Source organism: Trichechus manatus, unplaced genomic scaffold (genome assembly GCF_000243295.1).
Source record: "Trichechus manatus latirostris isolate Lorelei unplaced genomic scaffold, TriManLat1.0 scaffold00195, whole genome shotgun sequence".
Taxonomy (NCBI): Eukaryota; Metazoa; Chordata; class Mammalia; order Sirenia; family Trichechidae; genus Trichechus; species Trichechus manatus.
The window spans coordinates 2,671,662-2,690,265 of record NW_004444131.1 but is presented as its reverse complement, the minus strand read 5'-3'; the positions used below and the strand labels follow the sequence as shown (position 1 = coordinate 2,690,265).

General features: G+C 37.3%; 1 protein-coding gene across 8 annotated transcripts in view; it reads left to right on the top strand.

Moving 5' to 3' along the window:
- PARD3 (par-3 family cell polarity regulator) overlaps positions 1 to 18,604 on the top strand; it is a 651,375-nt gene that overhangs the window by 430,344 nt on the left and 202,427 nt on the right. For 5 of the 8 annotated variants that reach the window (XM_023741945.1, XM_023741943.1, XM_023741941.1 and 2 more), the window contains one exon: positions 15,293 to 15,403. The exons of the other annotated variants lie outside the window; for them this stretch is intronic. In XM_023741945.1, the coding sequence (XP_023597713.1) occupies positions 15,293 to 15,403 (111 nt within the window). The remainder of the gene's footprint in view (positions 1 to 15,292; positions 15,404 to 18,604) is intronic. 8 annotated transcript variants of the gene reach the window in all.

Below are 18,604 nucleotides of genomic sequence, written 5' to 3'. Positions count from 1 at the left end.
GATGTCACAAAGAATATATTCTTTCCTCTGTTTGGGAAGCCAAAATGTGCAAAGAGACTCACCTTCTTGCCCTCATATCTCCATGACTCTATCTGTGAGAAATTGTTTTGGCTGTAGCAGAGACCTAAATAACTGTGTCTTAAACAAGATAGGGTTGACTTTTCTCTCGTTTAAAAGAAGTCTGGAGATTGGCAGTGCACAGCTCCTATACTGGATGGCCCAAAATGCCATCAGTGTCACAGCCCCCTTTTTACTTATCCATCCATACTTTGTATTTCTGTCCTTAATGTCACCTCATAATTACAACTCCAGCTGGCAGGTCAGCATATTAGACAGGAAGGAGGAGGAAAAAGAGGAGGAGGAAGAGGAACAGCTGAGTCGGCCCCCTTTCTAAGCATCTTTTCCAGAAGTCCCACCTGCCAATTTCTATGAGCCAGAAGTTAAGAATAACAGTAATAACATTTATTACTTATGTATGTCAACATACAGTAAATATGTAACTCATTTAAACTTCACAATAAGTCATGAGGATGGTTGCATTTTACGAAGGGGAAATTGAGGTTCAAAGAGTTTGATTTGCCCAAGCGTGTTATTAGTTGCTCTGATTCACGGCAACCCCACGTATAACAGAACAAAATATTGCCCAGTCTTATGCCATCTTCACGAGCATTGGTATGCTCCAGTCCATTGTTGCGGCCACTGTGTATTTTGAGTGCCTTCCAACCTAGGGGGCTCAGCAGTACGTAGGACAATATTCCATTGTGCTCCATAGGCTTTCTATTGGTTTATTTTTTAAGTAGGCCTTTCATCCTGGTCTGTTTTAGTCTGGAAGCTCCCTTGGAACTTGTCCACCATGGGTGACCCTGCTGGTATTTGAAATACTGGTGGCATAGCTTCCGGCATCACAGCAACATGCAAGCCACCCCGGTACAACAAACCGATAGACAGGTAGTGGTGCCCAAGCATAGGTAGTCACATAGCTATGTGTTACATAGCTAGTGAGAGGTAAAGCTGTGATTGGAACCCAGGAATCTAGTTCCAGAGTACTGTCTTCTACTGTTTCTTGCTCCTGTTGTCAAAGAAGGCAAGGAAATGTAGTTTTCTCTCAGTTAGATGTATTTCTTCTCCCAAACAAATGAGAGTTCTAGTAGTAAAGGAGGAAGAGGAGAAAATGGATATTGGGTAGGCAACTAGCAGCACCTGCTGTGGAGTGCCTGCCCCTGGGAACTGCCTTTCCAACTCAATGTTTCTGAAGCCTAGTGGCTGAAGGCTTCTGAAATTGCAGCTGCTACGTAGTACTGGGCTGTTGTCCACCCTCATGCTATTGCACTTGCCAAGGCTAACCACTACTGGCCAGACCATTTGTCTTAACCAAAAAGACAGGGAGTAGGCCGCAAATACTGGAAGGCCTTATTATATCTCCCACTTAAATGGTTATAGTCTTCCAAACTTAGTGAGCTTAGAGAAGCTACCTGGAAATGACGGGGGGACAAATGTATAGCTATTCATCATCGAAAGGAGTATCTATTATTTATTGATTTTGTTGCCAGTACTGCACTGCATTTTTAAATATATGGTTGCATTTAATCTTCCCTACTACCATATTTTATAGATGCTATTTTTTATTATTATTTAATAACACTCATAGTCACACATCAAATAATCCATGTCTGTCTGATTTTTGAGTACAGGCTCTTAATCACAGTGTTCTAATATTGATTACTGACTTTGGTACCTTTTTAATCCACGGATTTTTATGGATACATTCCCCAATGGTGTTCTTCATTTATAGTAAGCTAGTTCTTGTTTTCTGAGACTTAGGTAGTCATCTGCCTTCAACCCTAACCATCTCAGTAGAAAGAGACTTCCTTCTTTGGTGTTTTGAAAGTTGTCCTGAAGTATATGGTGTTATTTGAGGTGAAGATCAATATACCTGTCACTGTCCTTGGAATCCTCTTATTCTTGTCCCTTAAAGTACTGAAAATTTCCCATTAAACTCTATTTCTTAAACCCTTGCCCAGTGATTCATAACCGGAGTGGTTTTGCCCCTCAGAAGACATTTAGCAATATCTGGAGACATGTTTGGTTGTCACAAGTTGGGGGTTGAGGGGATAGTGCTAGTGGTATCTAGTGGATAGAGGTCAGGGATTTGGCTAAACATCTTAGAATCGCAAGAGAGCCCTCCACAACAAAGAATTATCCAGCCCAAGATGTCAATAGAGCTGAGGCTGAGAATCCCTGCCCCCGCTTAGTCTTAGCTGTCATGTGATAGACATGTAATTGAGTTGTTGATCTTCAGATACATTGCCCACATGTTTTGGTGGTTTTATGTCAGATTATTTTCAGGTCCATCTATGAGCACCGTTTACTGATTATTACTCTGGGTAGCCACCACTCGTCTGCCAGTTTATCCTACTGTGGTGTCTTGTGTGTTGCTGTGATGCTGGAAGCTATGCCACTGCTATCAAATACCAGCAGGGTCACCCATGGTGGACAGGTTTCAGCAGAGTTTCCAGATTAAGACAGACTAGGAAGAAGAACCTGCCAGTCTACTTCGAAAAAAATTGACCGGTGAAAACCTTATGAATAACAGTGGAGCGAACATTGTCTAATATAGTGCTGAAAGATGAGCCGCTCTGTTTGGAAGGCTTTCAAAGTATGACTGAGGGGGAAGCTGCCTTCTCAAAGTAGAGGGGGCCTTAATGATGTGGATGGAGTAAAGCTTTTGGGACTTTCATTTGCTGGTGTGGTACGAATCAAAATGAGAGGAAACAGCTGCAAACACCCATTAATAACCAGAGTGTGGAATGTGTGAAGTATGAATCTAGGAAAATTGGAAGTCATCAAAAATGAAATGGAATGCATAAAGATTAATATTATAGGCATTAATGAGCTGAAATAGACTGGTATCGGCCATTTCTAATTGGATAATCATATGGTCTTCTATGCCGGCAATGACAAATTGAAGAGGAATGGCATCACATTCATCGTCAAAAAGAACATTTCAAGATCTATCCTGAAATACAACGCTGTCAGTAATAGGATAATATCCATTTGCCTACATGGAAGACCAGTTAATATGACTATTATTCAAATTTATACACCAACCACGAATGCCAAAGATGAAGAAATTGAAGATTTTTGCCAACTTCTGCAGTCTGAAATTGATCAAACATGCAGTCAAGATGCATTGATAATTATTGGTGACTTGAATATGGAAGTTGGAAACAAAGAAGAAGGATCAGGAGTTGGAGAATATGGCCTTGGTGATAGAAATTATGCCAGAGATTACTTGATAGAATTTTGCAAGACCAACAACTTCTTCGTTGCAAATTCCGTTTTTCAATAACATAAAGAGCAAGTATACACATAATACCATGGACTGCCAGAAGAAGGAGCAAATCTGTCTTGGAAGAAGTACAGCCAGAATGCGCCTCAGAAGCAAGGATGGTGAGACTTTATTGCACGTACTTTGGACATGTTACCAGGAAGGACCGGTCCCTGGAGAAGGACATCATGCTTGGTAAGCTAGAGGGTCAGCGAAAGGAGGAAGACCCTCAAGGAGATAAATTGACACAGTGGCTGCAACAATGGGCTCAAGCATAACAATGATTGTGAGGATGGTGCAGGACTGGGCAGAGTTTCCTTCTGTTGTCCATGGGGTCCCTATGAGTTGGAACCAACTCGATGGCACCTAACAACAACAGCAACATTCTGAGTAGAGGAGCATTGAGTCATGCATTTTGGCGTTTTTAGAGTTAGAATTACATTTACTACTTTCAAAGTATTTTAAAATCTTGCCGGTGTTAACGTGAGATTCTTATATAGTGATCTTTCTTTAAAATTTATTTTTAATATAATTTTAGTGTAATAAAGATTTCGCTTTCCTTCATGGACACTTAACATGTAAATCAACATCATGAACCTAAGTGTCATTCAAAGAGATTGAGGTAGAACAGGGAGGAGTGTATCATGTAGTACAGAGAATTTTGAATTTAGCACTTGAAGCCTCTCCTTTCCTGGTCCAGCCCCATCACGTCTGGCATTTAACCCGTCAGCCTCAGTTCCCTCATTTCCACTTTCTTCACATTTAGTTTTAAGATCTAAATGAAAGAATGTGTATGGAAAACTCTTTAAAATATTAAAGTCGTTACTCCGGAGAGCATGGCCCCTGGACTATCAGCCCAGAACTAAAACAATTCCCGAGGCCAACTCTTCAGAGAGGGATTGGACTGGACTGTGGGACATAAAGTGATACTCGTGAAGAGTGTGCCTCTTAGTCAAGTAGATACAAGAGACCAAAGGGGCAGCTTCTGTCCAGAGGTGAGATGGGAAGGCAGAGAGGGTTAGGAGCTGGTGGAATGGACATGGGGAATCAAGGGCAGAAAGGAGGAGTGTGCTGTCGCAGAATGGGGTGAGCAATTAGGGTCACATAACAATGTATGTATAAAATTTTGTATGGGAGACTAACTTGAAATGTAAACTTCATTTAACTACAACAATAAAAAAAATATTAAAGTACTGTGCATCTGTCAGCTCATGTTATTTGTTAAGTTCTTTTTTTGCGCCCCCATTCCCCTTTAGCTTGAGCAATCCTGAATTATTTCCTAGAGAGAGATTCTGAGCTCGTATGCTAAAAAAGATATGGGTTATTTCTATCCTGTGGGATTCACACACACACACACACACACACACACACACACACACGCAGGCACCAGGCACGCGTGTGCGCACACACAAATGAACGAAGGAATCATTGGGTGGCGCATATGCTTGAGCACTGGGCTACTAACAGAAGGGTAGACAGTTCGAACTCATCCATAGGTACCTTGGAAGAAAGGTCTGGTGATCTGCTTCCAAAAAATCAGCCACTGAAAACCATATGGAGCACAGTTCCACTCTGACACACATAGGGTCGCCATGAGTCAGAATCAACTTGAAGGCAACTGGTTGGTTGGTCCTGAATCAAGACCAGAGAATTTCAAACTTCAGCCAGGATAAAGCAACATCATGTCACCCTGTGAAAGAAACTACAACTGAGGAAGACTTGAAAATTTAAACTCATATTACGGTCTTCACTTCAGTTCCATGATGGTTTATTGGGTAAACACTATATGCTTTTACAGAGTTCCACTCTTTGCTTGTGCTTGCTAGCGAGTTGTTCCAGCATCAGGGACCACACAGGAGGCAGTGGCAGATGTGACAGTCCTCAAAAGAAAGAAATAGTTAGGAAGAGGGGAATTCCAGGCCAGTGCACAAATCAACAAGTTCTATATTTGAACACTTGTTGAGCTATTTGGTCTTATAAGGAAGAATGTGGTGGTTTGACACTTGCTCAAATTTCATGTTCGTATGAAGGGCATGCTAATTGGAGTTGAGACAATAAATAAGTCTCTTCATTCTAACCCTTTGTTGCCCCATCCCTGAAACCATCCCAGCATTTTCAGTTTTGGTTTCCAGCTGGGTTCTTACCCACTGTTGAGTCATAAATAATACTCAATGCTATGCATCCTGACAGGGTGAAATCACAGCACAGAAAAGTTAAAGCTCTTTTCTGGAAAAGAGCCTTTGCTGTATTTCGTGTCACATGATCATTTTCAGTATGTGTTAAACTCTCCAGGACCCAGGCATGCTGAAAGTACACTTTGCATTTAACCAAATACGTGATCTTTAGTCCCCTTGTTCTTCAAGAGGGTGTGTGACTTTGGTAAACAGTGGGAATAAAGCTTGGGGAGCCTGACACTTCTGCGGCCATCTGCATGCTCTTCCCTGTTCTTAGAATTAGGTGTGGTCTCTGAGCTCATGGCAGTTTACCCACATGGCCCTCTTTTGGGCCTTAGAAGCACGTCAGCTCCTTAATTTGGAATCTGAATATTCACATCAGCTTAAAGATTTTAAAAAATGAAAATCTACACCTCTTAATATGCTCTGTGGAGAACATTCTCTAGAAATGTGAATCAACAGAAATTGTTTCTTAGAATTGACAGAAAAAAATGCTGACTGACACCTTACCTTTACAGATAATGAGATCTTTGGGGAAGTTTTAATCTTTCAAAGTTTCTGGGAGCTGTACAAAAATTCTGTTGCTGGTTTTTTTTTTGTTTTTTTGTTTTTTGTTTTTACCCTAAACCTCGATGACCATATTATCTGTCTGTCTTTCATCTCCTCTATAAACATGTAAGGGTAAGAATGAATTTGAGGGTGTTTTCAGCTCCTGTAACTAATGTCTGTCTTGGTATTGGTAGTTAAAACATTTAACTTGGATTGCAATGCATAGTTAATTGAAGGTGAATATAGCTAACTCACAAAAGATATCCTGAAGTTGGACATGTGTTTGCCTTGCCTTTTAAGCATTTACAACTCGGGTGTCAGTTTGTTATCAGAACAGGCAAATTGCAAAAGAAATTATTGGGATTATGCTTGCTACTAGATATTCCTTATTCATTGTCCTAACAGAAAAAAGGAGTGCAGTAAAATATGGTTCTACCTTTTACTTTTTTATTCGTTCAAGTGCCCTTTTCAATGGATGTGTTTTTGTGACTTAGGTCTCATTAGCATTTCTTATGGGGACTGCCTTCAGGGCAGCACCACTTACTAAATTGTTCTGATGCTTTAGGAAAAGGAAAACCATGGTAACCAGATGTAGGGTATGATTATTTGCCTCTGACCTGGCAAAGTGTTGGGTTTAACAAAAGAAGCTTAATAGAAATGTTCAAATTGACCCTTCTCATCATTTGGGCTGCTTGGAGTTCAAGCAATCTTTCATTATTATCAGAGTTATTCGAGCAAAGGCAGCAGTGATAGTATTTTTCATAATCACTCCTTGAGCCAAATGTAATTTGCAATTTGTAGTATTGTATTATGAAACAATAATGCATTAAAACGAACAGAGCAAGAATTAGGAGTATAGTAGTCAAGAAAGGATCTAGAGAAGTAGTTGTATGAAAGGCACTCTCAAAATCATTTTCCGTGGACACGGCTCATTTCAAAGCCAAATTGGGCATTTAGAAAATCAGAATCATGTGGTTTTTACTATGTGACTATATATATAGTCAATCTAGTTACAAGGGAAGCAAAAAAATATTCTTTACATGTTATCTACATTTGCATGTTTGGGGTAATGGTTACTGTGATTTGATTAGCTATGTGGGTATGATTTGGGAAAAAAAAAAAAAAAGGTGTATCCAGCCTTGTAAAAACATTGTATGGAACAGTAATTACTAGTTGACCCCTTTTCACAAAGAAAGAATTTATCTGCCACAGAAAATATGTCATGTAGTCTATGAACTAACTGGTCCCTGAAAAACTTCAATATCATAATCAAAATAGACTTCCACCCATCTTCTGTCGTTTTTCCAGAATCGTTCTAAGTATGGATTATAAATATTATTTCAGAATTATTTATGTATTTACTTTGTGTGTTTTTGAATGAGTACCACGTTTGTTTTTAGTCTTTTTTGTGTGAATCCCACAGGTTTGTTTTGTTTTGTTTTGTTTTGTTTCAGATCTTTTGTGTTTACAGTGATTCTTGTAAAGACAAAATGGATTGAGGCTAGGTTTTTTCTTTTTTTTTCCTATTTGCAATTTCTTAATTGTTGTTTTAATATTTCCTTGTTCCATATCCTTCTAGGACTTCTGGAGTGTCAGGTTACTAGGGATATCAGTGCATCCTTGATTAGATAATCCAAGCTGTGGAGGGGAAGAGTGCATTTACAAGAACGTTAATAGGAGTCAGGAAAAGGATATGCTATCCATTAAGGGCACGTTGCACAACCAAAGGCTGATGCAGCTTGGTTAAGTAGAAGCTATTTTTCCTTAAAAAGTCACTTCTTTTTCCCTGGATGCCAGGCAGCACAAATTTAGTTTATTAAATCTAATCAGACTAGCACTGATGAAAACTGTACACAATCAAATAATGATTCTCAAGTTTGTGAATTTCCTTTTAGAGAGAACCCTTGCTAAACTCTACCAACTTAAAACTGCATCCCATTTTACAAAAGCGCTATCGAGTTGTCATGTACTTTTTTCTCAGGCTTCCTCCTTATCATTGTTGATTACCAAGATTTTTTTTTGCCTAAATAGGAGCTTGCTGCTTTTCATAATCAGCCTCCTCTTCCCTGATTCATTCAGTATTACCACAATCTACTGCTGAGCAAATCAGTACTCTATCATGGTGGAGATTTCTTAAAATGTCACTAAAGTATGCAAGATTCCATACAGGAAGGGCATTTTGGAAGTGACATATTTTTCTCTTTTGCATTTATAAAATGGAGGCTGTGGTACAAAAAATGTGGCCAGAAACCATGAGTGTGGGTCGTTTGTACAACTGGTGAATTCCTTGCTGTTTTACCCTCTGATTGGGTTTGGGCAGTTTGACAGGCTTCTGTTTTTGCCTGATGTATTTGTAGATGTCATCACAGATGATTTTGACTCTGGAGTGTCATTGCATTTAGAAATGTTAGCAATGCCCAATGAATGGTTCCAATGGTTAGGAGCAGCTCTTGACCTTATGTTCAGATTGACCTTCATAGACAAATTCCATTCATGAACAATGTTCCTGGACCTAATTGCTGCAGGCAGTGCAAGATTTATCTCATTCATTTTGACAAAGCTTTATTAAATACCTGCTGTCAGTATAAAACCATAGAGTGGCTGATTTTGGTACCTAAAGCCTTTGAAGTGGCTGAGTGTGGTTACAAGAATCTTGGGTCAGAATTCTGGCTTTGCCACTTACTTGCTGTATGATCTGACAAATCATTTAATCCCTCTGTGCTTGCTGAGGTTTTCCTGAACAAGAGAATGATAATACCCATCTTACATGCTGGTTGTGGGAATTGATGAGATGAAGTCCATAATAAGAATTCAATAAATTCTAGTTAAATGTAACTAAATAATCAAAAGAGCATTCAACAGGTGCTCAGCTATGTGGTTCACTTAGGAATTATACAAAGTGAAAGTTGTAGGTATGGGAGTTTCATTTTCTCTAGGAGCATCCAAGTACGGACACACTGAGATACATTCAATTAGCTATGAGGTGACCTGAACTCTGGTTCTAGCTTTTGATGTGACTTTGGGTAGCTCCATATACCTTGTAGTTCTGTTTCTTTGTCAAATAAAGACATGGCACTAGGTGGCTGAGCGACTAATTTTCTTTGATCTTCAGTGCATTGAAAAGAATACAATACAACAACCTCCAAATGTATATAGCTAGATTTTTTTCCCCCTTTAGGTAAAATCTGGAGCAACTCCCTATTAGACTTTAAGGCGAAAATAAGCTCATAGCTGTGTTACAGACAAGGATGATGAGTTGCGGGAGATCATTATTCACACCAAGAGTGCGAAAAAAGTGGTAAAATCAATTGATAGAAGTTTCCTAGAAAATCTTTGATCAAAGCCCATTTAGGAGAAGTATGACTTGATGGAATATAGAAGAATGATGTTAAAGCTCATGACTTTGCATTGATTTGGGCGAGCAATGCATGCTGAGCCATACAGAGGAGCCAGATTGGGACACAGGAATGACACAGCCCAGTGTATGTGGTTTTCTGTACAGGATCTCCAAACAGCTCATTGGGCAGCTGGTAGCTCTCAAGGATCTTGAAGGCAAATGGCAAGATCATCACAGCTGGCAGTGATCAAAGGCAGATTAGTGCAATGGCTGTACAAAAACACAGGTCCGCCTCAAAACATGGAAATGTTCAAGAAACAGATACTGAGCTCCTGGAGAAAGTAAATGGTAGAATGAATGGCATTATGATGTAAATATATAGAAATAAGAGGCAAATTACAGGGCAGTGTTGAGCTAGAAGATGACTGCGTTTATCCGTCCCACACAAAAGTCAGGCCGCTAGGGGAGGATGAGAGGCTTCTGGTTGCTGACATTGAATTCACATTTTATCCATTTTAAATTCCTCTCTCCACCAAAGCTATATCGCTTAACCTGCAAATTTCTTAGGGTAAGTAGACAAGTGTTGTAGCAAAGTCCTCTGTAGACATGAAGGCCTTGGTCATTAGCAGTGACAAATCACAGATTTCTGTGTGACATTTCAGAGGGGGATTTTGAAGAACGTCTTATTTTAAAAATTATTCCTCAGAAGTTTGTAAGATAATTGGCTCTGGATATTCTGTTCATCTATTTTAAAATATGGAAGCAGATTTTTAAGATTATCTTTTTACTGTATACCGTTGTTAAATATGATATTAGGAGAAGCCCTTTCATTACAAAACCAATTACATTTTTATTTATAGCAGGGTGCTGTGTGTTATCGTTCAGCATATTCCTTCCAAAGATTTCTAACTTTAGTAGCAGTAGAAATGTTGCAATTTAAATAGTAAAATATTTCAGCAGTATTTATACAGTGGAGAAATTAGGTTAATTCAACTAAAATCCAATAGCATGGAACACTTGCCAGTAATTTTTAATGACAGTTCTCTCTATTTAAAAACTATAGAATTTGTCACAATCTTTTTTCATCACTGTTTTGTTTGTTTGCTTTTTGTTTCCCCCATTTATCAACTAGTGCACGATTTTCCCATCGTTCCTTATTATAATGATATATATAGATGATCTGGCAGAAGGCAATGATCTCATCTGTAATGTGTGATAGTAAAACCCATTTAGCAGATTACTTTGAGATTACTTTGGCTGAATGAAAACGTAGCTATATCCATTATGAAGAAAGCCATATGTTTAAGAAATATTGCAGTCAATTTTACTCTGAGTAAGACAGGGCTCATCCACTGTCTTTCTCTGTGATAGAATCCCCAGTTAAGTGTTGGCATTTTCTTCAGTCTCCCCTTTCTGCCCATGTATCTGTACTTCCACAGCAATTTTTCTCTTCTCTATCAATTTTTTTTTTCAAACTTTCTATTTTCCTACATAAAAAAGGGCCCTTCTCATATGTTAATATATGGTCTACTAAAATGTGACTAGCAAAGTCTTCTGAGGTGCTTTGCTAGGAGACCACTTTCTATTTCAGTATCACCACCCACTGGTGAAGGGGTTTTCTACTTGAACATTGGTGTGGGTTAGTCACGACACTCTCATTCTCTGCTCTAATGTTTGCTTCCTGGACATACCATTAGTCCAATATTTTTTCACCTGTGCTGTTCCTTGCACAGTGAGCCATCTGAAATTCTTCTGTGGCCTTTAAAAGATAATAAAATAAATGTAACTGATGTCTTCCACATTTTTAAGCATCTTGCCATTAAATGATTATCCTCATGGGTTGACTTCAGATTTCAACTATAAAACTGACTTTGAGAGTACTTGTATATAGCTGAAGTCTTTCAGTGACCCTCGCCACTCACCTTTTTTTCAGGAAGAATTAAGCAGCTCTAAATTAATAACACTAGAATACATTGGCAGTCAGAGTCCAAGGGTTTAGCTGCTTTCTTTCTTTCTTGCTTTTACGTTCTAGAATGGTTGGTATATATTTTTCACTTATAGTCTTTATTTCATTCCATCAAAAAACTACAGCTAAGAGATACATTTTACCCCAATTATAATGTGCTGTGATTTTATAGTATGCCTTAAAGAAATCATGTAATTTATTAATTAAAGCAAGTATTAAGCATAATGTCCAAATACTAACCTATAAACATTTTATCTACATTTTCTTTACTTTTGTTTTAATCTTTGATCTATACTTTAAAAAATTAAAGTGTGCTGTAACAGCTTGATAATAAATTTATAAATATGAAATAGAAAGTACATTCTGGTAATTAGGGGAAGTCTAGGAAACTAATATTTTGGTACAAAATACAATGAGAAAAAAATGCAGTTCACAGATATGAGTTAGATCCCCCTCTCTTTTTTAAATAATATATACTTAAGATAAAAAGCTGAAAGTTATATACATAAAACATGGTAAACTAATGGTTTTTTTTCCATAAAGTAGGACCAAACCGTTCTTTAGATTGTAACATAGCTAATTAAACTTAAAAGTAGGTTTGGGGCTGAAAATATCTAACTTGTTTTAAAACATGGAAAAATCACCTACTCTCAATTTTTTCCCATATTACTAACTCAAAGGTAAGATATAAATGATCATCTTGTAAGATTAGACTGTACTTTTAGGTAAAGATAACTAATATATTGTTGCATTGTATCATCGCATAGTGTTTTCAAATGTAAGAAATGATTGAATATATGTAATCTAGAATGTGAGTTACACAAAGAATTCAAAAACAGGATCAACAAGGCAACATTTTGTCATTTGAAGAATATTTATGAACCGAAAAACTAAATGGTTAAATGATTTACTTTTAAGGGAACCTTAAGAGCCCTGGTGGCGCAGTGGTTAAGAGCTTAGCTGCTAGCCAAGTAATCAGCAGTTGAAATCCACCAGCTGCTCTTTGGAAACCCTATGGGGGCAGTTCTACTCTGTCCTATAGGGTCACTATGAGTCAGAATCAACTGGACTGCAACGGGTTTGGTTTGGTTTTGGTTTGAATATAAATAAACACGATATGTTAAAATTTGAACTTCTTGCTTTTATTGAAGTTAGAATAATGCATTTTTTATCTCCAATGCATAAATGTTGTGCAATTTCTAGGGTGGGAATGCAACCCCATGGCTGTAGATGCCATCTACATAACTGATGGCACTCAATCTGTCCAGCCACATCCTCTTCCTTGAACTCCACACTCATATATGTAACTACTCCTCATCTCTGCCTGGAAGTCTAATAGGCATCTCAAACTTGAGTGCCCATGTCAAATCCTTATTATAACCCACCCTTCCCCCTAGTCCACTAAACTTGTTCATTCCCTGGCCCGCTGTATCTCACTGAGTGGTAACACCGCTCTTCCGTTTGCTCCAGCTAAGAACTTGGAGTCATCAGTGACTTCTATCTTTCCCTCATACCCACATCTTCGCCATCAGCAAATCCTGTTGGTGCTATTGTCAAATTAACTGCTTTCCTCAATCTCCTCTACTACCACCTGGTTTATTGCCATAGCCTCCTAATTTCTTCCTGATTTCGCTGTTTTCTGCACACAGTATATTCTTCACACTGCTGCCAGTATCAGTCTCTAAGAAGTCATACCCTCTCACTCCTCTACTCAGAATCCTTCAGTGGCTTTTCATTTCATCTGAGTAAAATTCAAAGCCCTGCATGGCCTGCACAGTTCTACCTGGTCTGCTTCTCTTCTTTCTTCTATCTTATCCTTTTTTCTCTAAGGCTTTAGACAAATTGTGGCCCGTCCAGTTCCTCAAATAAACTCAGCCTACCCATGCCTCATGACTTTGCCCTTGCTCTTTCCTCTGCCTTGATGACTCCTCCCCCACGGGGATGGTTCCTTTCCTTTGTTCAGATCTCTGATCCAGTATCAGAGGGGCCATGTCTGACCACCCTATCTAAAATGAAATAATCCCCCCCCACCACTCTTTATCCCTTTTCATCAAAGCACTTTTTACTACCTTATCTGTTCTATACTGATTTGCTACCTAAATATAAGCTAAAATATAAGTGCTATGACAGCTGTGATGCATAGCTGTTTTCATCATTACTTATAGTCTCGGTGCCTTAAGCAAGATCTGGCACATAGTAGATGCTCAATAATTTTTTGTCAAATGAATAAACATCATGTTTTAGGTGTCGACTCCTACTAGGGCATTCATAGAGTTTTTTTATGTTTGTTCTTTCATTTTTTTTTTTCATTCATTCTCTAAAGCCAGTCATTATACTCAATTCTGAGACATCATGATTACGCTGACAAAGGAAAAAAAAAAAGCTTTTGTTTTTATTACTTTGTTAATTTTAAAAGTATAGTGGATATTTTATCCTTGTGATCCTTTATGAGAAGTGGTCAGAATTTGGATTTAAGTTCTTAAAGGTTTTTTTCTTTTCTTTCTTTTTTTTCCATTTGCAATGGTCTTCCAATTTCCAAATAAGATTAAATTATAAGAGTAAGTTCACTTTATAGAAGTTCATTTTATAGCAGTTTTAATTGCTATCTAATGATATGAATAACATTAAAAGGCATAGTGGTGGTGGTTATGGTATTTTAACTTTTCTCTCTTTTAACATTCTAAGAACACTTTCCCTTCCTTATTTATAAATCCCTTTGCAAGTATAGTGTTACTTTTGTTAATATGTTAAAAATCCCCATATGCATTTCAGTTCTTGTGTTTTCTGGTATTTGAAATCAGATGTGTATTAATAAAACTAATTATGTGTACTACCAACCAAGCTATTAATTGAAATAATTTTTTTTCTTTCTTATCAACTTTGAACCTATCCCTTTCTTCTTCTTGATTTTGATATGATTAAGTGTTGCTTTAAATCAGATTCCCCCTTCCTCCTCAGAAAAAAGTATCCAACTTACTTTACATATTTTTGAATGCTTAATTGTATAAGTTTGTATGACAGTTTTCTTTTTGGAACATCTGGTAACCAAATCACTACAGATAAATATTATTTGAGAGTATGTAGGACATGCATTCCAGGCAACATGTTCTTTTATAGAGAAACTAACAGTGCAGGAAAAATTATTTGTAAGAAGTCTGAGGTTTCATGGATATTTTGGATGCCAAAATAAAATAATTTTAGTATTTTTTAAAACAGCCTCAAGTTCACATGCCCGTCTGTGGAAGTTTGTGTAGACCATTTTTAAATCATCATCCATTCATTCCTTGGAAGTGTTTTTGATCAGATGTAGATTTCCAAGTCAAAGACGCCACATTTGGCAATCACTTTTCATCAGATTTCAGAGAGCATTTGTTGAGAATGCCTTAAAGCTTTCAATTTAATAAGCTCAAAGTATTATAGCAGTGCAAATTATTCTTTGTACTTTAAACCTTGCAAACACCACCTTATTTGTTACTTTTTAAACTATGATGAATGTTTCCAATAAACCTGGCTCTGAAAATAAAGAAAGATAGTCATTTATGGAGAGGTTATTAAATAGATGCTTTTGGATTATCATTTTTTAGTCCCAAGAGAAACCCACTCCAGTGCAGAGTTTTATCCTGTAGGATCTGAAGTATTTGACATCCAGTATAAAGTTTAATAAGAATGAATTATAATTTTTTTTTTTTTTTTGGCCAAAAGTAAAAATCAAAATTGAGGCTATTTTCCCAAAGGGTTTCCTCTGGAAAGCTCTCATTCAAAATAAATAAAATAATCTAATTGAAAATTTTAATATTGAGCAGAAGTAATGAATTACAGGAGACGTTTGGCCCTATTTTGAGGGCGCTCCCATTTCTTTGAATACATATGCCTTTGTCACCAAAGAAGAAACCTCATTTTGTATACATTGACAAGATAGAATTTTTTGTTATCAACAGGTTTGGCAAACATCGAAAAGATGACAAGATTGAGAAAACGGGTAAAATAAAAATACAGGAAGCCCTTACTTCAGAAGAGGAGAGGATGCGAATGAAGCAAGAACAGGAGAGGTAGACCAGCATTTGATTAAACCTCATTAGAAAGAGTTTTTTTTCCCCCTTCCTGTTCTTTGTCTCTTCTTCTTTTAAATATAAAAGGTTTGCCTTCACTTAATTTTTATTTTTCTGTGTCAATCCATATATTGTTGGTTGTGGGATAGATACAAGGTAAAGAAAAATTAAAAACAAAACAAATCTTACGTTTATTTGAGACATCAGTGAACTTTAGGGGTTTTAGTGAAGTTCTTTCACATAGGAGCTAAGAGAGCATATTAGATGAATAAATAAACACTAAGACTGAATTTATATGTTTTTTAACTCAAAAAATTAATTGAAATCCTGCCTCATTAATTTATAAGTATATAGTACAATGTAATAATTTTCAAGAAATACCTAGAAATAAAACTATTTGAATTTTTATACCATGTTTTTAAATATTTTGATGTATGATAGGAATAGAAGATGCTGTTAGATTTTCACTGTGTTGTTTCCTTCTTGAACCTGATATTTATTTTTTGTTTCTTTTCTATGTCGCTAGCTCCTCACATTTTGTGACATTTTCCACTTAAATTTTATACCATTTCTTCCACAAAATTGCTGTCTATGGTTGAATCATTACATTTTGAGAACCCAAAGACCAGTGAAAGGAATGAAAAGAGTTACCTTAAGCAGACACTTAAAAACTGTTTTTGTAAGTAATTAGAATTTTTCTTATTAAAATTCTCAGGGAATTAGAAAGCCATCTCTCACTTTTATTAGAGTTTATAGTCTTCACAGTGAGCTACTTTATATCATCTCAGTTTTCAGAGGTACTGTGCCTATTTTGAGTCCCTGTGTGATGCAAAGGGTTGATGCACTTGGCTGCTAACCAAAAGGTTGGAAGTTCGAGGCCACCCAGAGGCACCTTGGAAGAAAGTCCAGGTGATCTTCTTCCAGAAGGTCAGCCATTGAAAACCGTATGGAGCACAGTTTTATTCTGACACACACGGCATCACCATGAGTTGGAGTAGACTTGATGGCCACTGGAACTGGAATACCTATTTTATTTTGAATCATTTGGGGTTTAAGTAAATTTCGGGTGACTTGGTCAAGGTTACATAGCTAAATATAGTCCACAGCTAGGACTATAACCCAGCATCTTTGAAACCAAGTTGAGTTTTCTTACCACAATTCCAGAGTCAGTGAAACTTTTCTCTTTTACACCTTGACAATGTATGAAGTAACTAAAATAATATCCGACAACATTTTTCTTTATAAGAGATTAGTATTTGGGTATTTTTCCATTCATCTTTGTAGTACCACTGGTATTTTTTTGTTAGAATGATTACTCTGATTCTCTATTTGTAGCTTTTTAGGGTATAAATTATATAAGTGGGAAAAAAATATAGGCTTTGAATTTGGGATGAAAATCTGGGTTTATTCTGGCAGTTCCTCCCCAATTGGTTGTTGTTGTTATTTGTTTGTTTTATTTTTCCACCTTTACAACCTAGGCGTTTCTTACTTTCCAACTCTCTCTAGTCCTGGTCAATTTTGAGTTCCCTAAACTTATTAATAAACTAACCACTGTATGTAGGTTTAAGGGCACATGGTATTTTCTTAGTTCGTATAATATGGCATTTCATTGCTCTGTAGTATAAACTTCTACCCCAAAAGAGTTTCCTGTTCTTAGGGAAGGGAATATACCAGGTAAATATATGAACTCAGATTTATCCACAGGCAAATGTGTGACTTAGAGAGCATTCTGAGCAATAGAAAGAAACAGTATACTTCCCCCTATTTTGATGCCTGTCAAAAGGGCACTTCATTAATACTGTACCATTTTTCATGCTATAAACATTCCTTCCTTTGCACTTTAAGATGACTGCTGCCTTTCCATGCAGAATTCTGTCAACATTTTCCAAAATACTTCTATAACACGTAGTCAAGTATTTCCAGCCAAAAAAGGATTTTTACATAATGGTTTCACTTGTATTATTAATTTGCCTAAGGCACAGTTCACTTCTCAGTTTTGCTTTTAATCTCCATCTTTGTACCTCTAATGATGCAGTACTTCTGGGAACTAGGTTGGTCATAATGAATTTACAATGTACAGGAGGCCTAGAATAAAAATCTTTTAGGGTCAAGAAACAAGTGAATAGTCCATTAAAGAAAATCAGTTAGGCTCCTAACTTAAGGAAATTATTATACGTTGACTTTGTATTTCAATAACAGTTTTTACAAGTATGTTTTATTTAAACTCATGGATTTTGTAATAGAGCAAGTGAGTGCCTCAGACTTACTGAACTACATAACTGGAGTGTGCTTAGTGTTTGTTATTCTGGTAGGACAAGCCTTCTTCTGCATGTCTTCATTTCTATTCTCTGTCTATGGGCATTGGCAATTCTTCTGTTGAAAATGGAAGCTACGATTTACCCGGGAAAAATTTGACTGGAGGAATAGATAGAAATAAATAAACCACAGCTTATACTCCCATCACCACCTTCACACACACTGCTGATTAATAGTGAAGTATCTCCTGTAACATTATTTACCACTAGCTCAGCTGCTAACCAAAAGGTCAGCCATTCGAATACACCAGCCTCTCCTTGGAAACTCTATGGGGCAGTTCTACTGTGTCCTGTAGGGTCGCTGTGAGTTGGAATTGACTTGACGGCAATGGGTTTGGTTTTGGTTTATCACTGTGTTGTTTCGACTGGTTCCATACAGAAATAGAAAATCTAACTCTCCTTGGTTGTTAGTTATAACATGTCTACAAACCAAAATATTTTTTGCCCATCCACATCCATACACTCAAGATATAAGTGTTAAAAAATTGAAAGGACAATGGGTTTAATGTAACATTTTTTTCTACCACGTTAAGATTTAGTTAAGATGGTGAAAGTAAATTAGATTCTTCTGAGCATAGGCCTGGGATTAAATTTGACTTAATTTTTGTTAACATCCTCCCCTTCCTTCCCACCCCCTGCCAAAACTGGGAGATTTGGTGTTGAATTAATGCTGACCAGGTAGGAGACATGGTGAGGAGGATCACCCTGTGTCTGCTGGCTCCACTAGTCCTGCCCTGCTGCAGATTTGATACAGCATGATAAAGTTTCTTTCTCTCGTTAAGAAGCGGAGTCTGGGATGATGCCAAGGGTGAATTCTGGCTTCTAGTTCTTGGTACTGAACCTAGGCAATTTAGCATTTCAACCGTGCTATCGGCTACATTTGGGC